The sequence below is a fragment of the Phaethon aethereus genome, assembly GCF_964289735.1.
Source record: "Phaethon aethereus genome assembly, chromosome: 1".
Lineage (NCBI taxonomy): Eukaryota > Metazoa > Chordata > Aves > Phaethontiformes > Phaethontidae > Phaethon > Phaethon aethereus.
Genome location: NC_138575.1, coordinates 155,052,749 through 155,079,571, shown reverse-complemented (window position 1 = coordinate 155,079,571; position 26,823 = coordinate 155,052,749). Strand labels below are relative to the sequence as shown.

At 39.2% G+C, this 26,823-nt stretch overlaps 1 protein-coding gene across 1 annotated transcript in view; it reads left to right on the top strand.

Moving 5' to 3' along the window:
* ARHGEF7 (Rho guanine nucleotide exchange factor 7) overlaps nucleotides 1-26,823 on the top strand; it is a gene marked incomplete at its 5' end in the record, with an annotated part of 125,600 nt that overhangs the window by 67,462 nt on the left and 31,315 nt on the right. The window contains 4 exon segments of the mRNA XM_082009239.1: nucleotides 414-502; nucleotides 7,104-7,198; nucleotides 7,487-7,582; nucleotides 15,667-15,789. Coding sequence (XP_081865365.1) covers nucleotides 414-502; nucleotides 7,104-7,198; nucleotides 7,487-7,582; nucleotides 15,667-15,789 — 403 coding nt within the window.

The following is a 26,823-nucleotide window of genomic DNA, read 5'->3' as shown; positions in this document are numbered from 1 at the left end:
TTTTACAGAGTTAATTAAATTGATATAATAACTTAATACTACTTTTGTTTGGAAGTGCAAGTAGTGTTTTGAAATGCCTGTGTTTTGGGGTTTTTTTATTGCAGTCTGTAAAAACGTTTTGTTTTAAAACATAATTTTGGAAAAGCTAATTTTATTAACTGACTTTCTGGTTCCAGGAAAAAAGAATTGGAGTTTTTCTCCTTGCCTTCATTGAGGCTAGAGTTTCTTTCATTGTGAACATACGAACCATTTTGATTCTTTACCAATAATTTCAAGCACAAGTATGCATGTTTCTCAGTGATGTGCTATTTTCACTGTATTGTCTGATAAATATTTTTAAAGCAGTTTGTTTGACCTCTAGTGTTGAGCTATAAAACTGCACCCCATTGACACAAAAATATTTTATATTTCAGAAAAACCGGTCTCCCCCAAATCAGGTTCATTGAAGAGTCCACCTAAAGGCTTTGATACATCTGCAATTAACAAAAGCTATTACAACGTGGTGAGTGACTCTTTTTCCTCCATAGGGGTTTTAGTGAATTCTCATATAAACATGATCATTATTACTTTAATAGACTATCATACATACGGATTCTTAAACATGATGCAAAATTGGAGTCTGAAGTGAGTAAATAGGCATTTCTGTAATATTATGCTCATTTTATTTGCTTTGCTAGTTGTTAATTTCCCTTTTCTCTCCTATCCCCCAAATATGCAGTCTTCCCCAATCCTTGTGAATTAATGGAGTTCTGCTGTGTTAAAATGATTAAGAATACTTTTGTCCGTTTTGGTGAACAAGAGATTGAACATTTTGAATTAATTTGGCTCCTTTTGTATTCATGCTTATAAATCAACTCAATTATTAACTTTGGGAGCCTCTCCCTAGCACTGGATAGCTTTCACAGTGAAAGCGGTAGAGCCAGAGTTAGCCTTTTAAAAACACACCCCCAGGAATTCTTAACCTAGTATTCAGACCTCTTTTTAGCAGATGCATGTAAGAAGCACACCAAACTCTGTCTTTAAACGTGTTGATGTAACCGTTTTGAATATCCTTCATTTACTAACAGGAGATAACATTGGGAAGCAAAAAGTCTCTCACTGTTTTTGTTAACCACTGCTCCCTGCTGGTGTAAAACGAAACCACAAGGCTTCTTTCCCTTTGAAGGAGCTGTCACTATTTTATTTGTTGGTTTTTAGCAGGGATTATAAAGCATCATTTTATGCTTTCATCTTTTGCGGTTGTGGCATGAATAACACCAACTACCTGGAAGAACAGAGCAGTTTTGCATATAGTCCCTTAATTGAAAACGATGAAGCAACCTTCTGCTCCTCCCTCCAGCTTGCTGGGTGCCTCTGTCGGTAGCCATAATTCCATGGTAAAGGGAGGGCTGCAATTCTTTGGCTATTGCACCCCATACCTGCTAGTCACAGTGGAAAGTACCTTTGCAGGCACACCTTCCTTCAGACTGCAGGCAGTAATGATCTTACTGTGGTACATCCAGCAACAAAATATTGGATAGTTTTCCTTTTTATTTTTGTTTTTCACTGTATCTCTTTATAGTCTTTGCCTTTGAAAGTTGCTGTAGTGTGTAGTAGCAAATGTCTTCTCTATTGTTTTTGATGTTAAAACCTACATTTTTCAATACAGCGAGACTGAAGTGAATGCAGCAAAGCGAGGATTTAGTTCCTTCACTAGGCAGAAGACTGCTCTTACTTGAGTTTAATCTGTATCTATGTTTAATTTTTAGTCAAAATAAATTGGCAGCTCTCTTGAACACCAATCCTTTAGATCTGTTTTTTTGTTTTTTGAAGTCAGTGGTAAATACATGCCTCATACTTAATCTTATATTATGATTTCCCTAATAGATCTTAATATGATGGAAAGTAAGAGTTGCAGCTTAATTTGGGCTTAACTAAAACTCCAGTTTGACTGTGTCCAAAATTGACTCTTGTGGTTGCATATTTTACTTTGTAAGAGTAAGACAGGCCATTTTTGGGGTTGATAGTGTACTTCAGTGAAAATAACAGGAAACAAATGTTTGAATTATCCTAAAACCATAGTTAATTTATAAAAGAGCATACAGTTTTGAAATACCACTTTTGGCTTGTATGCCTCTTAAAATTGTTCTTTGGATAACCTATTACCATAGTCATGGAGACTCAAGCTACTATATCCTTTGGGAAACATAAGCGTAGCTGGCCTTTAAAGTAGTTTGTTTAAAAAAAAAAAAAAGTGAAACTAGTGACCATCATACCTACTTTTGGAATTAGTTGCACATGAGCAAGATGAAAAATAACCTTTCTTGGTGCACTAAACTGATGTAATAAGATTCCCACTGTTTTGACTGCTAGCTATTTATTAACTGTTGATGATAAATTACCTTGGGGAGGAGGAAGCGTAAATGACCAGCTCATAATTTTTTTTGTATATATATGTGTGCCTATGTATAATGTATATGTATGTGTATGTATATATGTATGTGTGTATGTATATATATATATAAAAAATTAGAGCACTGGCCCTAGAGTGCTCTTTTGAACTCTGTCTGCAGTGAATTGGATAATTGTCTTGTTTTCACATTTTTCCACAGCGTGGCAAATACAAGATCACCATTTTATTCTTTTTGTTTAAAGAATGAGAGGATGTGCTGTAGTGTGCACTTTGTTTCAGAGAAGTAAGACTTTACTGCTGTGATTAAAAACTAAATTAGACTAGCTGGCATCTAGGTTTTCTTGAAAAATACAAAGTCCTGCTGTTGGCAATATAACTATAAAATAATTATTTTAATAATTATTAAATATGTAATTATTTTTACATGTAGGTAAGACAAACAGCAGCCCGCTCACTGAAGTGAAAGCAGTTTAACCTGCAAGTTGAGTTTTTGTTCTGTCTTAAATACACAAGCTGCAGGCATGGGACTTGCCTGTGCTAGAAGTATTATCATCAGACTGCCCTTACTATGGGCTTAATTTCATTATAAGGTGAAAACAGAATAGCTCCAACTAAACTTTTGGCAACTGATAGCTAAAAGGATGTAGCCTGAGTTAGAGTAAGCATTAAAATCTATGTTAAAGGCTCTTTTGAGAACCAAGCGGGATTTGAGGCTGGTACTCTGGGACTGCTTGCTATTTTTACGTTGTGGCTATCTTCCACCACAGAGGTATGTGCTGAGACCCTGTAAACCTCCTAATTATTTATTGCTGTTTTTCCTAGGGAAGGATTTGTGCAGGTGCAGGCGGTACCTGTGGGTACATTTGTTGGACTGAGGACAAAATCAAAGGGCAGTTCAGAGTAAGTTCAGGAAGTGGTAGGAGAGGTTCTGCTAATCTCCCTTTCTGGGAGAAGGGCTGGGATAGGCTAAGGGCCTGTGGCTTAATGTAAAGGAGGAGGCTGCTTTCACTGCTTTCCTCTGTTCTTCAGTCCCTTGTAAACATGTTCTTTTATGGATTTACAGAGCTCCATCTGAAGTTCATAACGCAAATCACATACCTTTTAGTCAGTGTGCTTTATTAGCTGCACCGTGCAGTAGGTGTTGCTGAGAAGACAGAGCACATTTGGTTTATGCTTACATTTTGCCTGGCTTGGGAATGCAGGGTGGTAGAGAATGACTAGTACTACGAGGTCTTGTCCTCCATAAAATGGTAAAAGTCTACAGCAGTATGTAATACGAACCAGACTCATGATCAAGCACGAATCATTTTTCATGTAGAAGTAATTTAGTAACCTGTTACTGAAGAAGTGGGCATATTATGGCAGGTTATTCTATGAAGACAGAGCAGGCTTTACGCTGAGTTTTATTTTTGCTTGTTCATCCCTTGAGAATTTAAACTCAATTTTATTTTGGACACAAAGGTTATCCACTTACAGGACAATTGCCTTGAGATTAAGTAGCTGTTCTGAAAACAGGTAAAGAAAAGGACAACTATCTCCATAGTACGAGTATTTGGATGACCTCAGTTTTCATTTAAGTGTTTGAGAAGTGATGGAAAATAAGCACTCCTTTTGAGGCTACACTTCTGAAGTCAGGTCAAGAGTATGTGTTTACTGATGTTCATAAAAGTTTTTGAGGACCCTTGAGAGATGGTATACTTGAGAGGGGCGATGTAAAGCACCACACAAGGGCCTGTTTTAAGGGGTTCATCTCTCAGATTCTCATGATCCAGGAAACTTAGACATTGATCACCATTTTGCTGAAGTATGTGATATTTCAGTTGAGTGCCATACTATTGCCATAAAACAGGAATGTGCTACAGGATTATGCCCAAGCGTAGCTGTGAAGTCTGCCTTTTCTCTGTCTGATTTGGAAGGCGATCAGCTTCATGTAGGTCACTTAAAATCCATTTTTGGGTGGTAGTTTTTGCCTTAGGGAAAATGACTGGGGTTTTGTGTGACAATTGCTAACCGTGCTTGAATTTTCCATGCCGTGTGATTGAGAGACCTTGTGCTGTGTGAGCTCAGTTGTCTGTGCCTGCCATTCATCAGTGTTACGGATTGCAAAAGCTGCCACTTCAGTGCTGCTCTTTTGGTACCCGGTCTTATCTGTGCAAACATTGTGGTAGAGTTGTGGAAACGAGGTCTTCGAGGTCTCATGGGGTCTTGCAGCAGCCAGAACGCACAGAAAGCAGGAAAGGGAAGAAAGGTGATTATTAGAGCATGCGGGAGAGATGTGGATATGAGGAATGTAAGGGTGCTTTGCTGCCAAAACACTGAGTTGCAATACTGACTACTTACCGCTTCAAAGCACAGTCCAAGCATTTCATCCTCATAGCTTCTCTGTGAGGTAGGTAAGTCAAGTTGGAAGAGAGTTCACAGAACTGATGTTTTAAAGCTAAGTAAGCAAGATTATTCTTTTAAAAAGATATTCAGAGTAAAAGAATGTTGTATGCAGTGGAAACTGTACTTGTATTAAAAAAAGGGAAATAGATTTAATGTGTTTTGGGAAGTGTTTAAAACTATGTGTGTATCTAAAGTATTGTATAACACTGTGAACTATTCAAATAGCATAGAGCAGTGTAAGTGTATCTAGTACTCTGCATAGGTTTTGAAGCAGAGTTTTATTTACAATTGCATTTATTTTCCTTTTTCCAGTAACTTCTCAGGTTGCTGATTCTAGTTTTTAAGCTTTCCTATTCTTTTTTTTCCCCTCCTCCTTTAAGTCTTTTTCCTCCAATCCTTTATTCTCTGTATTGCAAAGAAATCCTCAAATAAAAATCCAAACCAGCACAGGAAAACAATGGAGTTGTCCAACATGAAACTAGTTTTATTTCAAGCCTTTGAAACAGCTGTTTATAGCAAAGAATGGAAATAATCTTTGAGAATGTTGAGCAGTGGTGCAGCCTTTCAGGATCTCTAGGAAATGTGTTGATTTTTATCTTTGGATGACTTAATGATACTCAGTGCTTCATCAGGACACTGTTTTTGTCCTTGGCTTTCAGTCTCCTTTTCCCTACTAATGGCTGTGTAATGATTTTGGGCTGTGAGGTTTTTGTAGGAAAAGCCATATTGGAAAAGATTGGTCTTGCGTTTAGTTTTGAACCTCGTGGATCATAAGTACTTTGGCATTTCCATTTTGACAGTTGACTGACTTTGTTTTATATATCTGTAAGAGAGTGTTTAATTAGTGCTGTGATAAATGGAAATTGTTTTTTTCTTTCTTTTTTCTGGTTTAAGTGGTCAAAGAACCAACTTTCTAAAAATTTGTGTACCTATGTTGTACTTTATGCTGTAGTTTCCTAGTTAGTAGCTGTAGCTTTCCCTGTGACATTCTTCTGTGTTTAGCAGAGAATGGAGACATTTTAATCTTCAGTTCAGGATTCAGATTTCCAACAAAAGAATGAACTCAAAAGTGGTCTCTCTCTCTCTCCCCCCAAATGAATAGAAGCATTCAAGGAATAAGCAGAATCAATGACGCCAATGAAAGGAACAGTGAATTCTCCGTTGACATACTGAACTATTTAAAGTTATTTCATCAGGTTTGCATTTAGGAATGAATGCCTTTTTTTCTTTCCTAAGAAAGAGTATTGACTGCAACAGTGAATAATGCACTCAATTACAGTTGTTACTATAAATGCTGAAATGAGATATTACTGTAGGCTTGACAAATATGGTATGTAGCAAAATGAGAAGGTTTGTGGCGTGGCTTATGACCAGTGAATAGCAAAAAATTTTCAAAGCTCAGCTGTATTCATTGAACTACATTTAGTTCTCATGATTCTCTTGCTAAATCATTAACTTTTTGGAGGCAAAAAGTAATTTGCCTTCTAGAAGCACAGTAGAACTTGATGTGAATATATTGGAGGATATCCTAAAGCAGACTCCCTGGAGAAGGCCCAGTAAAATGCTTTCTTGTATGTTTTTGGGAGTATTCCAGTTGTTTGATTTATATTCAGCCAAAAAACAAGTGTGTGCTTTATTTTATAAATTCTTGGCTTTACATCAGAATCTGGTGTAATTTTTTCATGGTAGCATCTGTTATTGCACTCTTGGCTGAAGGATAGGCAGCCACATTTAAAAAGAATGCAACAATGGTAATCATATTACTAAGTAAAGCTGACAGTTACTTAATATTTATGTATCTGTTAATATGCAGACCTTCTGGATAGAAGAGCGCATCTGAATAAGTAAACACTTTGCTAGCAAGATTAGCTGTTGTGTGTTGTAACTGAGACTGAGAAAACACTATTCATTTGTCTTGCAACTTCTGATGTGCTTTACCAACCTCTGATCATCTTTGACTGTTTTAAAGTACATAGGAGGAATAGTTACTCCTAGCTTTGGAAGAACACTCTGTATAGCTCTCAAATTTTATGGTAAAAGTTCAAGTGCAGTGAAATTCCGGTTAACTTACCACTTTTTTTTGTGGTGAGTTTATGGCTTTGATGGCTTATCATGTATGTAGTGGTTTTTTGGGTTTTCTCTGTGAATTTCATTACATAGAGTATGTAATCCTTTCTTGCTGGTATTTAATTTTTTTAATGTAGGAACTTTCATTTACATTTTCCCAGTGCTGAGTATATTTTAGTATGTTCTGAAATTTGGTATTGATTTGAGCATTTTGAAGTATCTCTTAAAAATATCAATTAGCAACTGTCATTTATTGTAGGTGCTACAAAATATATTAGAAACAGAAAATGAATATGCTAAGGAGCTACAAACAATGCTTTCAAACTACCTGCGACCGTTACAAGCCAGTGAAAAGTATGTGAGTTTGTTTTGGTGTTCTAAAATTAAGCTTAAGATCTCTTGTGCATTGGGGAGGGTTTATGTGGCCAAAACTTCAACTTCAATGTTAATGCACATTTTCTTGTGTGGATTGTGAGATCCTCGAGGCAGGGCTTGCTTTTATCCAGTTTGCTTGTTGACTAAGACAGTATGGTCCTTGATCTAAGAACCAGTAAGCATTTTCTTTTAAGGTTGTAGGTTTTATTAAAGCACAACTAGTCAATAACTGCAAACCTAAATGCCTTTTATTTACCTTGGCTCCAGGTTAAACTCGACCAATACTTCATACTTAATGGGAAACCTGGAAGAAATAAGTTCTTTCCAGCAAATGCTTGTACAGTCTTTAGAAGAATGCACAAAGTAAGTACTCTGCATACCGGATACTGTAAAATTCTAACAAGCAGCTATTTTTTTATTATTATTATTTTACTTGTTGTGTATGTTGATGTTTGAGATAATTGGGGAGGGAGTGTTGATTTTGATTTTTTGGGTGTTTTTTTTCTTGTTCCTCTCACTTCAAGGATAGTTGCTACAGCAATACAGCAACAGATGTTTGACTCAATTGCAGAGGTAGGAATTCTGACATAGTTTGTAAACAATTTATGAATTTCCATTATGCAATTTCATACCAGTGGGGAAGTGGTAGAGAAAGTGGTGTTTTTTGTTTTAGAAGCATGAATTTTAAGTCTTTCCTTAAGAGAGTATGAGAAAGAGTAAAGGGAGCTTATGTTGTGACGGAACAGTGGAGGAGGGGGAAAGCAACTCTGAAGAACCCTGTGTGATAACGTTTGTACTTGGTATTCTTGTCCTGAACACTGGTGGTTGTCAGAATGTGCTGGGAGACACATGTAGGATAGGCAGAAAGAACAATTCGACTAAAAAAAAATAAGCCTCAACTCCTGTACTGTGCCATATAGGAAGCAAGAAGCACAAAGAAGGGGATGAAGACACCTGTCCTCCCTCCATAGGTTAGGTTAGGTTGATGTGGTAGCTGGGTATATTTCAGCTTATACCTCAGCACTCTGGGGTGCAAAGAAGGTGACCCTATCACATATGAATTGTCCTAACAATTTTCTAGTGTTGAAACTCACTGAAAGTGTAGTTCCTGTTCCTAACCTCAGTTGTGTCCTGTGTTCTGGTTTTGTCTGACCACACGGTGAGCTACGGCAACTTGCTTGTCCAAATTTGTTTTCTGCCAAGTTAGTCACTTGAATTGCTACTGAGGGCTCTGACAAGTTTCAGTCTGCTGGGAGTACTTGGCCACAAAAAGGAATGAATGTCTTGGATGGAGAAGAAAATACCTCTTTTGGCAGCAGTGATCTTGAGATCAGCTGAGAGTGTTTTGTTTTGACCTCTCCTTCCTGTTTTCCTCTGAGCTACTCTGTGTGAAGCAGAAGCTTTGTCATGACAAAGTATAAGCTGCATCTCCCCTAGGCAGTAAGGTATGTCTGGGTCTGCTGCTGAACTGGGATCTCGTGTCCTCCTACCACCTGGCTTCTCTTCCTCTCTTCTGCCGCTAGTCAACTTGACTGGAGAGAATGGAAAGGAGGACGGTGTAGTTTAGGTGGCCATTCAGCAGTGGAATGGAAACATTCCTAAAATGGCCTTTCTTCCACCCTCTGTTTGAGGAAGAAGGTTATTTTTTTTCTGGCAAGTTAGGCTTGATCAGTTAAGTGTCTAAATCCCCGAGAATAACTGTTTGTCCACATATTTAAATGGTTCCTTTCTTTTCTTGTCACTGTGCTTTGTTGTCTCATTCTTCTGTTACCGTGACTTTATTTCTGTGAATCAGAAGTTAGGGAAATGAAGTACCTTGCATGAAGAGACTGTCACTTTAAAATTGTTGATTAAGGTGCTCTTTAAAACAAGAGTGAACGAGCATATGCTTTTAAACAAATATTAATGCAAGCTTTGTTTTAACTTGGTATATAGGTTAATGTGATACCATAATGTAGCTTCAAGCTTGGAAAACTTATTTAGAATTACTTCCTTGATTTACACTCTATTAAAGCACCTTCTTACATTGTCCTTTTTCTTCTTCCTGCCACATGAAATGTAGCTGTGTAATAAACTAGGAACATAATGATGGACAGAGGAAGTGATGCCCCAGGGTTACTGAATGGTTATTGCAAATGTTTTGTATTACTTTCATTTCATAAATACGCTGGCCATGCCAAGTTTGTATTTTCAGTTTAATTTTCATCATAGCATATTGACTTGAGCATCCAGCTTCCTCCTGTTTTGGATATAATCCATCATAATTCTCACCATGTAGAAGAATGCTTGCACTGCTGCCTTGTTTTTTGTCATCTTGCCATGTTTTTTTGGCTGGTGAACCTGTTCTGTAAACTCAGAGTATCTCCTGGTCTGAAAATAGGTTTATCGTTTTATTTTATTTTATTTTTGGCAGAGACCTTATAGTTCCATCATTCAGACACTTCATATTGCAGCATCTGGTGTGGTGGTTTTTGTAACTTGACATGTCGGAATGACCAAATACCAGTATCCTCCCAATTGTAGTGGTGCCAGACTATGTTGCTTGACAAATTCCTGTTCTTGGGCGTGAGAGTTGAGTGGGGTGGGGGTTTTTTTGTTTTTTGTTTTTGTTTTTTTCAATTCCACACTTGAGTCAGTTTGTCATTTGAGTTTTCCCTTAACAAATCCTGGCATGAACTTCAGTGACACAAACTTCCTGGTGCTTTTTCTCTTCTTGCATGCACCACATTGGCTTATTTAATCCTGATGTTGTTAAATGTTGGGGTTCTTTTTTTCTTTTTTTGGTCAAAATACATAATGCTGTGGTGGGCTTCTTGTGTGTTTTTGGGGAAAGAGTTGTTTGGATATGGTTTGGTTTTGGTTGTGTGCCACCCTCCCACCCCAGTCCCAACCTTAAAGCTCTTCTGGTGCATTGCTAAAGGTTGTCCTCTTTGAACTTGTCCAGGTTGGCCTCTATTGCAGTATCACCGTGGTGCTCCTCTGGGCTACTCCGTCTGTCACAAGCCTGGAACACTTCTTGTCTGCCTGCCTGGATGCTGAGCACCATTGGACAGATTTGCTTGGCGTTACTTCTATCTTTTTGACTTCTCTTCTTCACTTACCAAAAGTGGTGTACGAAATGAGTCTGTCTAGCAATGAGTGAGAATCTTGTGGCTGATCTGTGTCAAAAGCATGCTTTTTTTGACTGATCAGCTTCAAGTGCACTTTATTTTGATGGATGGAAGAGAGCTGTAACGGACAAGGCAGAGAGACGCTGGCGGAGTCTTCAGTTGCACAAGGGTGGATTTCTGACAGTAAACAGAGCAAAGGCGCTCTATGCTCTGGTCTCTTGAAGATGGAAAGTGGTCCGCTGCTCTAGGTCTCTTTCCAGATCTGTGATCCAGCGGCAAAGCTTAGTCTTGCAGTGGTTCACACAGCAGAGGAGTCCCTGAATGATCGAAGTCAGTGTCCATCAGGTGATCTCTGGGCTGATCTAAATAATCTCTCTTGGAAGCTTTGCTCTTTGGGTATTTTTGTAGCAGGAGATTGAACAGAGATTGCCTGCTGCAAAAAAAAATTACTCCGTTTACCTGGGAATAGACGCTGTCAGTCTATGGCTGTACTTCTTGGGAGGAGGGGAGGAGGACCACACACAGGCTGGCTGGTGACACTAGCCTGCATGGACTGCTTAGGTATAATCTTCTCTTTAACAAATTGAAGGCATTGGCTGTCTTTAGGTAGTATCATAGGCTTGTCTCCCTGCTCCATAACAGCCATAGCTGGGTTTTGCCCTCTCTTTCCCTCATGTCCCCACTCTTACAGTCACAGTAACTGTGGAGTTTATCTTGTTCTGTTTGTGAGTGCAAGCAGATAGTTCATGTTTTCTCTGGGATGATACTGGAGTGGAGTGGGAATGTAAAAAAAAAAAAAAAAAAAAAAAAAACGAGGGGGATTGCTTACATGTAATCCAAAACTAGTAAGTGTTTCAGGTTTGTTTTTGGAGTGCAGACACAAATTAGGTCTGTTAAAGGTTTATCCCAGAATCTTCCCTTGCTTTTGGTTATTGTGAGTATCAACAGAAATAAGGCTATCAATGTTAAGTGAATTTTAACAGAGTATCTTCAGATTGCCTGAGACAAACATGCAAATTAACTGGTGTCTGAGAGGTAAGGCCAATAGACAAATAGTGAAAGGTATGGTTGTGAAGAGAGCATTGAAAATTAGACTGATGGATTGTGAATAAGTTGAGTACTGCCTCTGTTTCTGAAAACAGTAGCTCAGAAAATTGCGAAGTGCCCCCTCTGTTTCAGTAACCCTGTTAACTGTGAAGTTTGAGGAGGTAACATCTAATCTCGTGTTTCTTCACAAACTAAATCCCTTGGAGTCATTAATCACAATTATCCCTTAATTTTTGCAGACTTTCACTTGTCCAGAGTCTTCTCTGCTATCAGCTTTTAAGTTCAAGACAGTCTTTATACTGACCTCCTGCAAACCTAGCAAACTTATCATTGCTCTAGCTCCTTCAAGAGGCTGAGAGGGGCAGCAAATTCTGCTGTTTGTCTTTGTGTGGGAGGAGATGGGGGAGAACAGAAAATGCCACCCACATAATTGAAAGTTACCAGTTTGTGGCAGGTTCTGCAGGTGTGTGTGTCTGTGGGTGTATAGAGACATCTTGCTGCATGACTCTTACGGTAACCACACAGTCAAGTGACATTTAGGAATATCTGATCTTTTCCTTGCACAAAGAAAACGCACAACGCTGGTGACATTTTGTTACCTACTCTTCTTTTAAAATTGCCTCTTAGTCTGTGTTAAATTTGTCTGGATTCATTGCAGTTTCCACAGCCTTCCCCAAAACATTGTAATGTCAACTGACAATGAAACTAAGGCAGATTTCTTCAGAATATGCAGGACATAATTAGATATTCTGTAATGTCACTCTTTCTCTGTTGGTTGCCAGTCAAGCTTCAGTCCAGTTCTGATTGCTGGCTTTGATTGCAATCTTAAAATAAGCATGATTGAGCAACAAGGTGTTTTCTTGCTTTCTTTTCTCAAATTATTAGGCAGTTGGAACCCATTTTAAGTCTGGAGAAGGAGAACTGATAGCTATCAGATGTAACTCCAACAAGCAGATAATCTGTTAGGTAGTTAGATGTAGTGGTATGATGATGCCTCTAGCCATGTGTACAACAACAGAAACTTTGTTATGGTTCTCTAATTCTGTAAATGAAATTAAAACATGTATTTGGCCTGTTCATAACTGAAGTTATCATTTATATGTGTATTAATATTTATATGTGATTACTTTTTAATTAAAGTATTAAATATGAGGAGAATATTGGGATGAAAACTTCAGAATAAATTCTGAAGTACCTATGCTCTTTACTGAACACATTAATTACTAAACGTTCTATGTGGTGTGGTCATAGACTTTAAATTGTTATTTTTTCAGAAACTAAAGGAGATACAGATCACTTAATTGTTACCATAAAAATAGTAGGACACTTGCAACTAGTGCATAGATTAGAAAAGTCAAAGGGCATGAGTTGCCACCCCGTCATGAAGTCTGTTAATTATCTTAATTCAACAAAGAATGTGCAGTATGAAGTCGCAATGCATGTGCAATGTGTAAAAGAGAATAATGTCAGTCTTTGATTCTGCTAAAAGAGCAGCAGCCTGAGAAGACACAGATGTCCACTTGGTGAGAACAGCCATAATTCATTCTCTCCCTCTCCTCCCCCCCACCCCCCTGCCACTGGCACTACCGTGTGAAAAGACAATTTAACCATTTTCAGCAACTGTTTATTGGGGCCTCTTACTGTTTAATACCGAGTTATGTTCCTTGAGTATGTCTTCAGAGTTTGAGACTTTTGTGGCATCTATTACTTGAAGAATGTATTACTAGCTCGTGCTTACATTTATTAAAGGGGACCAGCTGCTAGGCAGGATGTGCTGCTTGGAAGGCTGTAAAAATAGCATTCCTATGGTATGCTGGGGAGTGCTTCTGGGTTTCCCCTAAATACCTGCAAAAGCAGGCACTTAAATTTCAGAGTTTAAACTTTTCTTGAAAGAGAAATGAAGATACAGAGAATAAAATACAGAGGCCCTAGCCTTTAATGTAAGGAGTGCCGATAATGTGATCAGAGTATATCTGGCATGATGTGCTAAGTGGGGATTCAGGTGTCATTTTTCTGGGTGTCTATAATGAACGTTGCTGTCAAATAAGAGTGTGTGTTTCCCCTCTTGTTTTGAACACCCATACACTCAATTTTGACTTCATATTGGGTAGGTCTTCCCACACTGTACAGAAGGACTGTACAGCTTAGCAGGAAGACAGACATCTTGTTTTGAAATTTGGGGGAGTATTTTTTGGGGTGAACTTTTAACCACTACGAGCAAACCCAAGGAGCAGGATGGGAACATCCCCTGCCTGGAGGAGTGGCTTTCCTGGAAAGCTGAACAGTTCTTTTCTACTGGAGTTCACTGGAGCATCTCTCACTTTTTCAGAGGGAATGTGCTTAAATATTGGTGTGTTTAGAGACTTTATGCACATGTTCGGGACAATTGCAGAAAATCTTGACGACAAAACAGTATTGTTCCAGAGGGAATTGTTGGAACTAATGTTAGCATGAAACCCTTTGACTGTGCTAACTTTGACTACTTACTGAGGACTCATCTGGATTCCACTCCATCCAGGGTGGAATACTGGTTTTAAGAGCAGTTAAATGGATGATAACAACAACAAAATCCACTGTTTGTCTCATCTTGCAAACAGGCTGAAGCAAAGACTGGGCATATTTATGTGAGGAGATGCCATCTTTATGCAAGGAGAGGAAATGTATGGAGAAATTGAAGCATTTCATCTCCTTGCACATGTTGTACGGTGGGTTTAGACAAGGCATCGGGGACAAGCCTGTAGTGTAGGCCTGCTGAAAACTTAGTGTCCCATATTCTGGTTAACTTCAGTGTGGGTTGTACAATTGGCTGTTGGCCTTATAACTTACTGCTGAAGAGGCTTAGCCCTTCAAGTGGGAGTTGCTCTGTAGAAAGCAGTAGGGTTTCATCCCTTCCGGCACCCTTATGATATCATTCACTTGTTCCAATTCTAGTATGGATACTTTTGAGTGGTGCTAAGAATGGTGATATGGTAGCAGTAAGGAAGCATGACTGGTTAGAGTATATATTTCTTCCCATCAGTTTGTATTTAGATTGAAAATTGTTTTAGATTTTAAAGTATGTGAGTGTACTTTTATTTATGAAGTATGCAGCTTAAGGAGATATTAAGAATAAGACTGGAAGGTCGCATATTCCCCCCCTGCACCCAGACTGTACAGATGCAAAATCAGAAGTCAGACTTCTACTTTCTGCTGATTGTACCCATTCTAAGCTGATGGCACACAACCAGTTTTGGATATTTATACTCCAGATATTTTCTTACTGCAATTTGAGATGACTGTTTCTGCTAACACCTTTTGAAAAATACACTGTGTATATTCATATTACCTTTTTTCATATCTGGTCCCCCTTATTTCTGTGAATAAATGTGTGTATATTCCTCTGACAAACCTGATCAAAACAGACTAGGTTCACCAAGACTGTGTGAAAGTAAGCTTTTCTTCTAAATACTGTTTCTCTCGCTGAGTCATCTTTTTTGCCAAAGTCACTGAGGTTGCTGTTGTTTAAGCACCATTTTATGCTGTACAAAATATGCTCTTCTGAACAGAATTGTGAAATTTTCCTTCAGTACTTAGCGGATGTGGTGCATTCGAGCATGAAAGATGAAGAAAGTATGAGTTATAGAAAGTAGTTCCATACTGATGGTGGTAAAGTAGCAGTCTTGCCCCGGTTACAAACCAACATAAAAGTGCTTTATGGTCCTTAAAAAGCAAGATGAGTGACAATTGTCTGAAAGCAGCTTGTTACTGCTCTGTAACTGGCTTCTGTTTGTGCTATCAGAGCTTAATATGGTACTTGGATCTTTTAATGAATATTTTAAGCCTATCATCTCTGCTGGTGTAGGGTAGAGGGAGAGAATCCTGTTGCTACTCCATCAAGTTTTTATCTAAGTGCTGAAATACTGCTTTTAAGATTGGCATGGTGTATATAAGTGAGTAGTAAACTGTTCTAACTGATACGTATGTTGACTAAAAATCAAACTCCTAAAGAAAGTACTAGTTACCACTAATTCTTGAAAAAATTTTGCTGAATGACCGTCTTAGAGGTATGTACCATATTCTGCCTATACTGTGGTGGCATAATCAGGCCTGGCAGTTACAGGGTGAGCTGTAAAGAAGGAAGAGAAAGCTGTTGGTTGCTGGTCAGTGATCACAGAAATCTGTTGATCTCACAGAGCAAAACACAGACCAACAAAACAAATGAAAAAAACCCAATATACACTATTTTTCCAGGCTTTAGTCTATTTCTCTGTCAGTATTAGAGTAATTTCATCTTTATTACTCTGTTTTTAGGTTGCCTGAAGCTCAGCAGAGGGTTGGAGGATGTTTTCTAAATTTGATGCCACAGATGAAAAGCTTATACCTTGCATACTGTGCCAACCATCCGTCAGCAGTAAATGTTCTCACAGAACACAGGTATGTTTACTTTGCGGGCTTTTTAAGTCTGATACAAAAAAGTGCATAAAATATACTTGTGTTGTAAAGCTGTGATGTCTCTCTTGACACGCATTTGACATGCATTTGGTATGGTAGAGCTTGTTTAAGGAAAAAAAAAAATAGCAGTATATTTTATGAAACAAACAAAAGCCCGTAACACAAAGCTGTTCTATGTGATCAGGACCAGCTTGTCACTTTTGGCAATGTGTTGTCAACTCCTTTGAGAGCACTTTCTCATTTAAAGAACACATGCTGAACTCTGAGCATGTAAAACAGTGTACTGATTGTCATCTTTCTTTAAAAAATGTCAAGATCAAAACAAGTTTGTGAAATTATGGCAAAATTGACATGATTACTAATAGACAATTGGTCAATTGTAACTTAGCCCTGTAAAAGCCTGTACATTTGTATGTATTTAACTTTATAATGATATACCCTTAGCTTTACTTTTGAGTGATAGGAAAGGAGTATGTGCTTTTCAAGTTTACAAGATCAGTATTTCCTGTGTGTAAGAAGTAGGATGCTGAGTTAATGTGATAGAGGTTGCTCAGCTTTGGGACTGACCTTGAATTTGCATAGAAGAGGCCCTGTATCACCTTGAGGGAAGAGACTTGAGGCCAGCATTTGATTAAAGTCATCTGCTTTCACAGACTTGTCCTGTGTATTCTCCTGATGATCAGATGCTGCGGTAGCTGTTAGTTTGGGGCTATTTATGTTTGCTTGTGGCACAGGACAGAACCATGACCTTCTCTTGAAGGTTAGACATGGGACAAATTCTAGCTGGATATCTGTTTTGTGTTTTTCCCCACCTTTTTTTGTCTTGTTGTGATGGACCAAAGTAGAGATTTTTTTGGATGGTCTTAACCCTTCCAAAACAGAGGAGCATAATTGCTGTGTTTTGTACAGTGTTAGCTTCTTCCAAGAACTCACATTTTATTTTAACAGCAACAATATATGGCACATTTGTGAGCTTTACTCCTAATAGTATAAATAAAAAACCTTCTAGCTACTAACATAAGTGATAGTTCATAGTATTTGGTAAGACATGTAACTATGTTCCAACTGCACTTTGAAAAATCAAGCTGCAAATTCACATTGCAATATAGGCAGAAAGAGGTGTTTTTTTGTCAGAAGCAATGACAAATTAAAATTAAGACGAAATATGTTTAAAAAGCCCACTGAAACCCCTTAGTGTTTTCTTTCTTTCAAATAGCCTACTTCTGGTACCCCTTTCTGTAAATGGTGACATATTTAGGTGATCCAAGCCTATGGGGTTTTTAATACTAGGCTTAGATTTTTTTTGGTTTTGTGCCTTTATGCTCTTTCCACGTAGAGGTCTGGGATTTACTCTATAGATGGCAAGTGATAGCAGAGCGACCATCTACATTTCTTAGGATTTGGAGATACTTGTAAAGGATTATTATAACTTTCAGAACTCTTGGAAAGCACAGGGAATAACTCTGTCTGAGAAACCATGACAGAAATGCAAGGAAGGAAAGCTGTTTGTTCTGCAAATGGAGAAGAGAAGCATTTCTTCTCCTCTGTGTTACTTTCTGCATACATTGTCCTAAGACAAATTCAGGTTCTAGTCTGTAAAGTCGGCTTGATACCAAATCCTGGTGGAGTCAATACAAGTATCATAGAGCAGTTTAAGTAATTTGGATGTGGAAGTAAGTTCAAAGCAATTGTATTGTTTGTAAGAGATAGCTCGAGGGGAGAGAAGTTGTGATAAATAGCTTACTGTTTAATGCTATTGTGTTGCCAGGCATGAGTCAAAAGAAGTGAATGCTGCTTGTTTTTTTTTTAATTACCTTTATTTTATTATTCAAAGCCCTTCATTTTTCTTGAACACCATTGCTGTAGGTAGCAAGTGACTTGACTAAAAAGTCTGCTTGAGACTGCTGCCATGAAGAAATCGGAAGGTGGCTTTAAGCAATTCTGAACCTTTTTCTCTCACAATGCCAGAGGGCTTTTAATTACATTGTTTTAAAGACGGGGAAGAGAGACTCTTCTGCCAGGAATAACAAATGGATTGAAGGCACGAAGAAAAAGAAGATACTCGGAACTGTCTCCTTTTTTTAGCTGAGATGTTTTTACTGTGTAAAAGCATCCCTCATAAACCTTAATGTAAAAATTACTCTGAAGTTTGAGGATAGTCATGATTGTAGTAATAATGAAAGAACTACACTGCAGTTAATACTAGATTAATATTGAACTGGAATTTTTCAGAGATGTCAAAGACGGAGATTTAAGACTTCTAAGAAACGGTGGTGATTATGATTTGCTGGCTGGTTTTCTGGTATAGTTTTAGTAGAGGGTCCAAAAACATTATATGTGGTTTTAATACCGGCAAAAACATGGAAGAGAAATAGATGTTTGCTGAACTCTTGGATTTGAATATTATGTTTGTAAGAGCTGTGCTATTCAGTAGCATTTTAGAGAGAGGAAAAAGGAACAGTCTGAAGTGGTTTGATTTGGAACATAAATTCTTACTGTCTGCAGCAGATTATTTCTTGCCATGAACTCTGTGCACTTCATAAACTGAACACATATGCATTAATTGTGCTTCTGAAAGGCTTTCTATAGAAAACCTAGCAGATAATTTTAAGTCAGATTCTTACTAGTATTTTCTGCAGTTTATTAAGTTCATTGCTTTTGGTGGGAACCATATCAACAAAAATGAAATTAAAAAATTCCTAGATTGTTGCTGTAGGTGAAACGTCAGAAACTTTACCTCTATTTAATATGTTCTATAGAATAAAAAAACAAGTTTTACTGATGTGTTTACTGTCACTGACTAAATGCAACCTAAAGGAAATTTGCTATCACTTTGAAGCATTAACTGTATTGTTTCTTTAACCAGTTGAATCACTGTAACATCAAAATTGTAAGCAGTCATCTGGTTTAATAGAATATTACACATGAGGCTTTTTTTATATGTCATTTTCTGAAGTATCAAGCAGGCTCTTCAAGCAGTGTTGTAATACCTGTTAAAATGTCATTGATGCCTGGTGTAGAATCTGTGTGTGTGTGTGTATGCATATGCATACCTAAAAACTGATTATATTAACTTACGCAGAATTATTTTGGACTTCTAGTCAAAAGCTTCTTTTTGAATAGCATTTTGTGAAGTCTGTTCTAAATGGCAGTACTTGGGATGGGGCTGGAGATTTAAAAGGGGCATTCAATGGGAATGTGACTTTTTTCTTTTTTAATGCCATTCAGTATGAATGCCAGCCTGTGTTTCCGCCTTCTCTTCTTTGTTGCTTGCTTCTTGATCATATGAAGCAGCAACATGGAGGCTTTTGTAATAGAATAAGAGTGTGTGTGCATGTATGTGTACATCTATGTCCATATATATTCATATATGTGCGTGTTTATATAAATAGGAGTGAAGGGAGTTAATTATATTACTTAACAAATGAGAGATCTTTCATGTTCAAATCTTCAAAGCTGAAAACGTTTTGTTAAGTTTATTTTTAATAGTCAAACTATTGAAATTAATATATAATTAGAAACCTGAGTGTATGTGAACATGTGGAAATGGGAATAAAACGTAATACAGCCTGTACAGGAGTTGCAGGTTCCAGAGCTGCATGTTTCTGAGGTTGTATTTGCCTCTGATAATCACACACACAAAAAAATGTTTCTATAAATTTTGGGAACAGATCGTTTGTCTTCATTCCAGTTGTGTCATTGTAAGTTTTATCAAGGTGTTAGAGTTGCTACTTAGCATAATTTCTCCAATTGTATAGTGTCTTGAAATTTGGTAGGTGCTTCTTGTCTCAGGCATTCAGAGTCATTGCATATTTTTTCTCAGTATTAACATTTTTTCTGTGTAATGAATCAAGAATTTTGAAGAATTAAGTCATTTTTCCTTAAGTCTGTCATTGGGTCTTGTATTGTCTTAAGCCACAGGCTAGAGCTGAAGAGGTAGAGTTTGCCAAGTACAGCTGGGTGATGGCTCTGGCAGAGCTTAGTGTTGTCCATGTTTCCACCACTGCCTCTTAGCTTGTTCTCCTTGTCCCCTTCTCTCATAGTGGCTATAGTGCCACTGTATGCCATTCCGGTTTTATTTACTTTATTCTGTAACAGTTGTGCCTCCTTGGTTCAAGTCCAAGCGTAGGTCATCCAATATAATAATACAGTATCATCTTAAGAGAGAATTTTGCTAGCTGGTAAGAGCAGTACTGCCTTGAGCGTGTAGTGTTTGGTCAAAGTAGCATTGGTTCCTGCGTGTGCTTCTGATCCTGGACATAATGCTTCCCTTCTAGTAACAGAAGAAATAGGGTGAGCAAACTAAGGCATGAAAGAATGGATTTCCCTCAAATTTAAAAAACCCAGTTGGATACGAAGTACAGAAATGGGTAATTGTAGTGGAATAAGGAGGCCCAGGAACATGAGCTGTTACCTGTCTGGGGAAGGTTACAAGCCACAAAGTTCAGTGCAAGGAAAAACTTAAGCAAAAAAAAAAAAAAAAAAAGCAGATACAGAAGTTGGGACAGGGACTTTATGTGGACTATGTGGACTATATCCAAAATGACAAGAGGAAAGCTATTTGAGTGTAGAACTTGCTGAAGGGTGGCTAACATAATGAAAAATAAAAAGTCTTAACAGGCTCTGCTGATCAGTAGACATAAAACTCTTCTGAAGACATACAGGGAGTACAGACCCAGTGTAATCAGCATTATGTATGTAATTGGGGGGCGGGGTGTTGAGGTTTTTTTACTTTGTTCAAACACCACCATGTTTATTTTAAAACAAAATGGAAGAAAAATGTTTCAAAAAAAAATTAATTTCATGAAATGCAAGCCAAGTATTAGTATTATATGTCTGCTTTTTTAATTTTGCGAAGTGGCAAGTGTCAAGCCAGTTCTCAGCTGGAAGAAAGCCATTTGCAAATCTTTGCTTGTTCAAACATTAATTTTGCTAGATTCTTCTGTTCTCTTAGACAACATGTCCCAAGCATATTCTACACTTGCATCACAGACCTAGCAGTCTGGATAAAATTTGTGGAGCTGAAACATCACAATTACTCCGAGTAAATGGAGCATGGAATACAGATGAGCTTGAGTCAGAAAACTCTTTGTGCCTCCCCCACTTTGGTGCATCCCTGAGCCTGCAAGTGTGCAGGCTGATGTCATACGCGGAGCAGCAGTCCCCGGGAGAGGAGTTTGACTGGGAAGTTTAGCACTAGGAAATTAAAAGCTGCGGTTGAGGGGTTTGCTGAGCCAAGCTGTGCCACAACGTTCTCAAAATGCGGTGCCTGTGTGCAGTCCTCAGACCCCTCAGCAGTGATAGCTCGTGCTCCATCTATTACAAACAGACACCTACTTCAGAAGTGTAAGTTGTGATTTTTAAATGTATACGTTTAGTTTCTGGATGTGCTGCCTTCATGTTTAAATGGCTTTTTTCCTTCTGTTACTGTAGGCACATCTGAACTTGTTTTCTTTCCTCCCCCCAAGTCTGATTTGCAGCTTTTGAGGCAGCTGTACTAAGAAAGATTTGAATATATTAATAGGGCTTGAAGACACTTTTTATGGTGACCTTTAAAATATCTCATACTGTGAGCTAACTGTAGTTTGGAATGGGGAGAACTGTTCAGCTCGAGATTTCAGGATAAATAAAGCACAGCACTTTTATATGCTTCTCTGCATTTTAGTCTGTAAAATGACTCCAGTAGTGAATTCAAATGTCAGTCGCCTCTCTCTGAAAAGCTATTTAGGCAGTTGAGATTAAGTTGATGATTCTACTGTTCAAAAGTTTTTCCTCTTTAGCTAAATGATACCTTTTTAAAATGTACTGCTTAGCTGTGGGCCGGTGTTTTATTTAGCATATGCTGCCTAGGAGAGTGTGGTACTTGCAGGCATCAACTGAAATTGTGACATGAAAGAGCCATTGTCTCTGGCAAAGCAGCTGCGCTCTTAAGCTAACACCACTGCCTTTTAAGCTGCTAGTAATTATAAAAACAGTTGTGAACTGTTGTCATATTCAAACAATATTTTAACCCACCCATATTTTATTGAAAGTAAACCTTTCTCTTATGTTCTGTATTGTATTTATCCCTTGTGAATAAATGAAGGACGCTCACTTTAAGCTTTGAGCTAAAGTAATGTCCATTTTGCTGCATATTTGTATCTCCGCAAAGCTACAGAGGTAGCAGGTTGGTTTAGCATGAGTGGGCTGCTAACGGGGTCTGCATGATGGAACTGCTCGGGCAAAATTTTGGGTAGTGTTGTGTTGTAAGAGTCTGTGTGTGCATGTTCCTACTAGAGGTTGAACAAGCTGGCATGTCAAAACTTGTCAGAGGGAAGCACGGAAGTATATGAAAGAAAACATTGTCATCTTGGGAATGTTGAGAGGAAAACTACATCATTCAGTTTTAATTACACCTATTAACACTGCTCCGTGTAAAAGGCTTCCTGATGATGCCATTGCTAAGCGTGTTTTTCAGGGCTTTGTGTACATTTCAAATGAGCTGAGGTTAAAACTTGCTCTGTAGGTTCCTATACTGTGATTAAGTAAAAAGGTGATAAACAACCAGGTATCTTGTATCGAAGAGCAGCAAGTGGCTTGGAAACGGCCACAACATTGCATAACCACAGAGTGCATTAGTTAAAAGCATTGCAGAGTAGAGGGCAAAACCAAGATAATATCAGGTTTTTATTTCAGATTTCCAAGTAGTCAATTTTAATTCAGGCTACAGTGAGGTTTTTTCCTGTTTTCTGGCACATCTGTTTAATAATACTGAAATTGGGAAGAAATGGAACAGTGATGATGAAAATGGGAAGTGGGAATGTGGGTGAAATGGCAACCAGTGTTCCTCCTACTGTGGAGGCATTAAATTTAAAAAAGGGGGGGGGGGGGGCAAAGAAAGCAGCATTGTGTTAGTGGATAGCTCAGCAAATGCCACTTATATAATGCATTTATATGCACCCAGCAGCATGGAGATGGCCCAAGTAATTAGGAATGGTTTGGGTTTTTTTGCCTCTGCAACCTGAAGGCAAAAATTACCATTGTTCAGGACAATATTAAATTGAATGGCCTGTGGTACTTGCTATTGGCATGGACTGTATGTTGGGAGAAAAGAGAAGCTGCATAGATATGCATATGGATTGTGCTGCCTGAAATGGGGAACAATAGCAGATACTGTAAAAGGGAATAGTTGATAAAGTTAGGCAGCAGGGGCTGTGTGTCTGGCTAAAGCAAACAAAACACAAAGAATGAGTTTAAATGATTACTTCCTGTGAGTTCCTGTAGCAAATGTCTCTTGCTTAAAATAAAATAGATCAAGATACTCATCAAATACCAGAGATGTATACAATCTTTGGGTTGGAAGGGACCTTTAAAGGTCATCTAGTCCAACCCCCCTGCAGTGAGCAGGGACATCTTCAACTAGATCATGTTGCTCAGAGCCCCGTCCAACCTGACCTGGAATGTTGCCAGGGATGGGGCATCTACCACCTCTCTGGGCAACCTGTGCCAGTGGTTCACCACCCTCGTTGTGAAAAATGTCTTCTTTATGTCTAGTCTAAATCTGCCTTCTTTTACTTTAAAACCATTACCCCTTGTCCTATCGCTATAGGCCCTGCTAAAAAGTCTGTCCCCATCTTTCTTACAAGCCCCCTTTAAGTACTGGAAGGCTGCAAGAAGGTCTCCCCAGAGCCTTCTCTTTTCCAGGCTGAACAATCCCAACTCTCTCAGCCTGTCCTCATAGGAGAGCTGTTCCATCCCTCTGACTGTTTTTGTGGCCCCCCTCTGGACCTGCTCCAACAGGTCCATGTTTTTCCTGTGCTGAGGGCTCCAGAGCTGGACGCAGGACTCCAGGTGGGGTCTCATCAGCGCGGAACAGAGGGGCAGAATCATCCCCCTCGACCTGCTGGCCATGCTGCTTTGGGTGCAGCCCAGAAGACTGCTGGCCTTCTAGGCTGTGAGTGCACATTCCTGGCTCATGTCCATCAGTGCCCCCAAGTCCTTCTCAGCAGGGCTGCTCTCAATCCCTTCATCCCCCAGCCTGTCCTGATGCCAGAGGTTGCCCCAACCTATGTGCAGGACCCGGCACTTGACCTCATGAGGTTCACATGGGCCCATTCCTCAAGCTTGTCCAGGTCCCTCTGGATGGCCTCCTGTCCCTCAGGCGTGTCAACCGTACCACTCAGCTTGGTGTCATCTGCAAACTTGCTGAGAGTGCACTCAATCACACTGTTGATGTAATTGATGAAGATATTACTGGTGCAACTACAGACTCATCACCAATCTCCATCTGGACACTGAGCATTGACCACTACCCTCTGGATGCAACCATCCAACCAGTTCCTCATCCACCCAACAGTCCACCCATCAAATCCATCTCTCTCCAATTCAGAGAGAAGGATGTTGTGGGGGACCATGTCAAAGGCCTTACAGAAATCCAGATAGATGACATCAGCAGCTCTTCCCTTTTCTACTCATGTGGTCACTCCATCCTAGAAGGCCACTAGGTGGGTCAGGCAGGAGTTGCCCTTGGTGAAGCCATGCTGATTGTCTCGAATCACCACCCTGTCCTCCATGTGCCTTAGCATAGCTTCTAGGAGGATCTGTTCCCTGATCTTCCCAGGCACAGAGGTGAGGCTGACAGGTTGGTACTTCCCACGGTCCTCCTTGCTACCTTTTTTTAAAAATGGGTGCAACGTTTAACTTTTTCCAGTCACCAGGGACTTCACCTGACTGCCAGGACTTTTCCAATATCATGGAGAGTGTCTTGGCAACTACATCAGCCAATTCCCTCCGGACTCTGGGACGCATCTCATCAGGTCCCATAGACTTGTGCATGTTCAAGTGGTCTCAAACCTGATCTTCTCTTACAGTGGGAGAGACTTTGCTCCTGCAGTCCCTGTCTTGCAGTCCATCTCCTCAAGAGGTGTGGTCTATGGTATGTAGTCTAACTTTCTGGTGCTGACATGGTTGGGGATGCTTACAGAGAGAATTAATGGATAAAGCAAGCAGCGGTGTACGCATTATCAGTGCCATATACACAGCGAATTGAAATTCAAAGGGAAACCGTGTGCTGTATCTTCCTTTGTTCATCCCATCACCTTTCTGGAAACAGCTGCTTCCAGCTGACTCAGGAGAGGATGTACCCCCACGCTGTAGCCATTTAGCTTAATGTTCCAGTGAATTAGCCTGAATCCTTGATGAACGCTGTAAAACTGTAACCCTGTAAAAACAACATAAGTATGAGTTGAAAGACTTGGTCTTGCTTAGGGTGCCACCAGAATCAGTTGTCAAGTTCTGAAGTTGGTGTGATTTTTATGCTGAGTAAGGGCTGTGACTAAGGAAGTGTAAGGTGAACTAGGTCTTCAGGCTCTAGGTATTCAGAGTTGGGCAGCTCTACTTTTTAAATTTAAGCTATAAAAGGACTCAGGTTTATCTGTGTTGCGTTATTATGCTTTTTCATACAAGGTACTGTAGGAGGTTTTTCAATGGGTTTTAATTTTGGCTAAAACCTGATTATGTTACAAGCTGATTATAGGAGGCCTGGAGTTGCTGATACATGTCACTTGAGAGGGATGTAGCAAGGTCTGCCTGGTGGAGCTGTGGGCATTCTCAAGGATGCCCAGCCCTTCTCTTTGCATCTTTAAAACACAAAGCAGATGCTGGGAAATCCCCTCACCCGCTTTCTCGCCTCTGCAGTCACACACAGCAGAAATACATGCACTGAGGAGTGCCTGGGCCTGGCTACAGTGGGGGTGAAGTGTTCTAGAAGAAGTTGTATAAAGTTATGTCAGACCTGACAATTCAGAAATGGTGCTGGATATATTTAAGCAAGGTAGTGTAGTAAATACCAATGAATTAATCTGAAGACAAGTAAACATGGGAGTAAACTGTGTGGAAAAGTACCTTCTCTTCTGTGAGCTTGGGGAAGCTTTAGCAGCTGGGAAGAGAGAGGTCTGGGTGGGATAGTGGGTAAAGCATTTATACTGGGATGAGAAAGTCGTGGTTCCTGTTCTTCTTCTGCTCTTTTCATCTGTTTGGACATAAAATGTACAAATGATATCAATAAGCAGTGTCACTTGTTCTGAAATGGGAAGGAGTGTGTGAGAGTCTTGGGGGAGGTAGGGAGGTCTGTTTTGTCTTAATCTAGGTAATGCATTTATATAGCATGACTCACTGATGATTGAGCATGTGTGTTATGGCAGTGTCTTATCAGTGTTTTTCCCCTAGGAATATTAAGCAGGTCAGGTTGCTTTCACTTCTGCATGGAAACACTATGCCCTAGGTTTCGAGATCCTTGCCATTTTTGTTAACGTGGCCATAATGTATAAGTGTTCCTCCTTTATTGCTGTTTGATTTTTGACACTGTTTTTACACTTACTAAAAGTACCAAATCTGGTACCTGGCTAAGGCTTCCTTTGAAAAATGAGACTATGCCAATAACCGAGGAGGGGAAGAAAATTTTTAAGTAGTAATTCTGACTGATGGGAGCATAATCAGTAGAAAGTAAAGGACTTTCAGGATATCTTAGAGTACAGTTGACATGACTGTCACATGAGAATAGTATATTTTGTTGTGGGTTTTTTGAAGAACTAGTTAATTTACTATAACAAGGGCTCAAAACTGAGCAACCCCATCTGCAGACATCTAGAATGACACAGCTTGAATGTTAGAAGATGTTATCTTTTTAATAAGCAGCTTTCTGAATTTCCTTTGTTTAGATTTTTGTCTTTAGAATCCCATATTCTTCTGCAACTTACATTTTCTGAAGCTGGGAAATCGGCTGAAATGCTGCCATACCTTCCATTCCCCATGAAGAGGGCTCATTTTGTTCCTGGTCATTTAAACGGGAGAAAAGCTTGTCCTCCACCATAGTCCTCTGAAACCTATGCTTTATAAGGAAGCAAAAAATGTAGCTATTTTAACTTTCCTTGATAGCAAAGAGAGTTGAAATAACCAGGATGTGCACTGCTTTTTCTAACTGAGTTAAGGTAAAAAGTTGAGGGGCTGGGCCAGTTCTTGGAAATGCTTCAAATACAA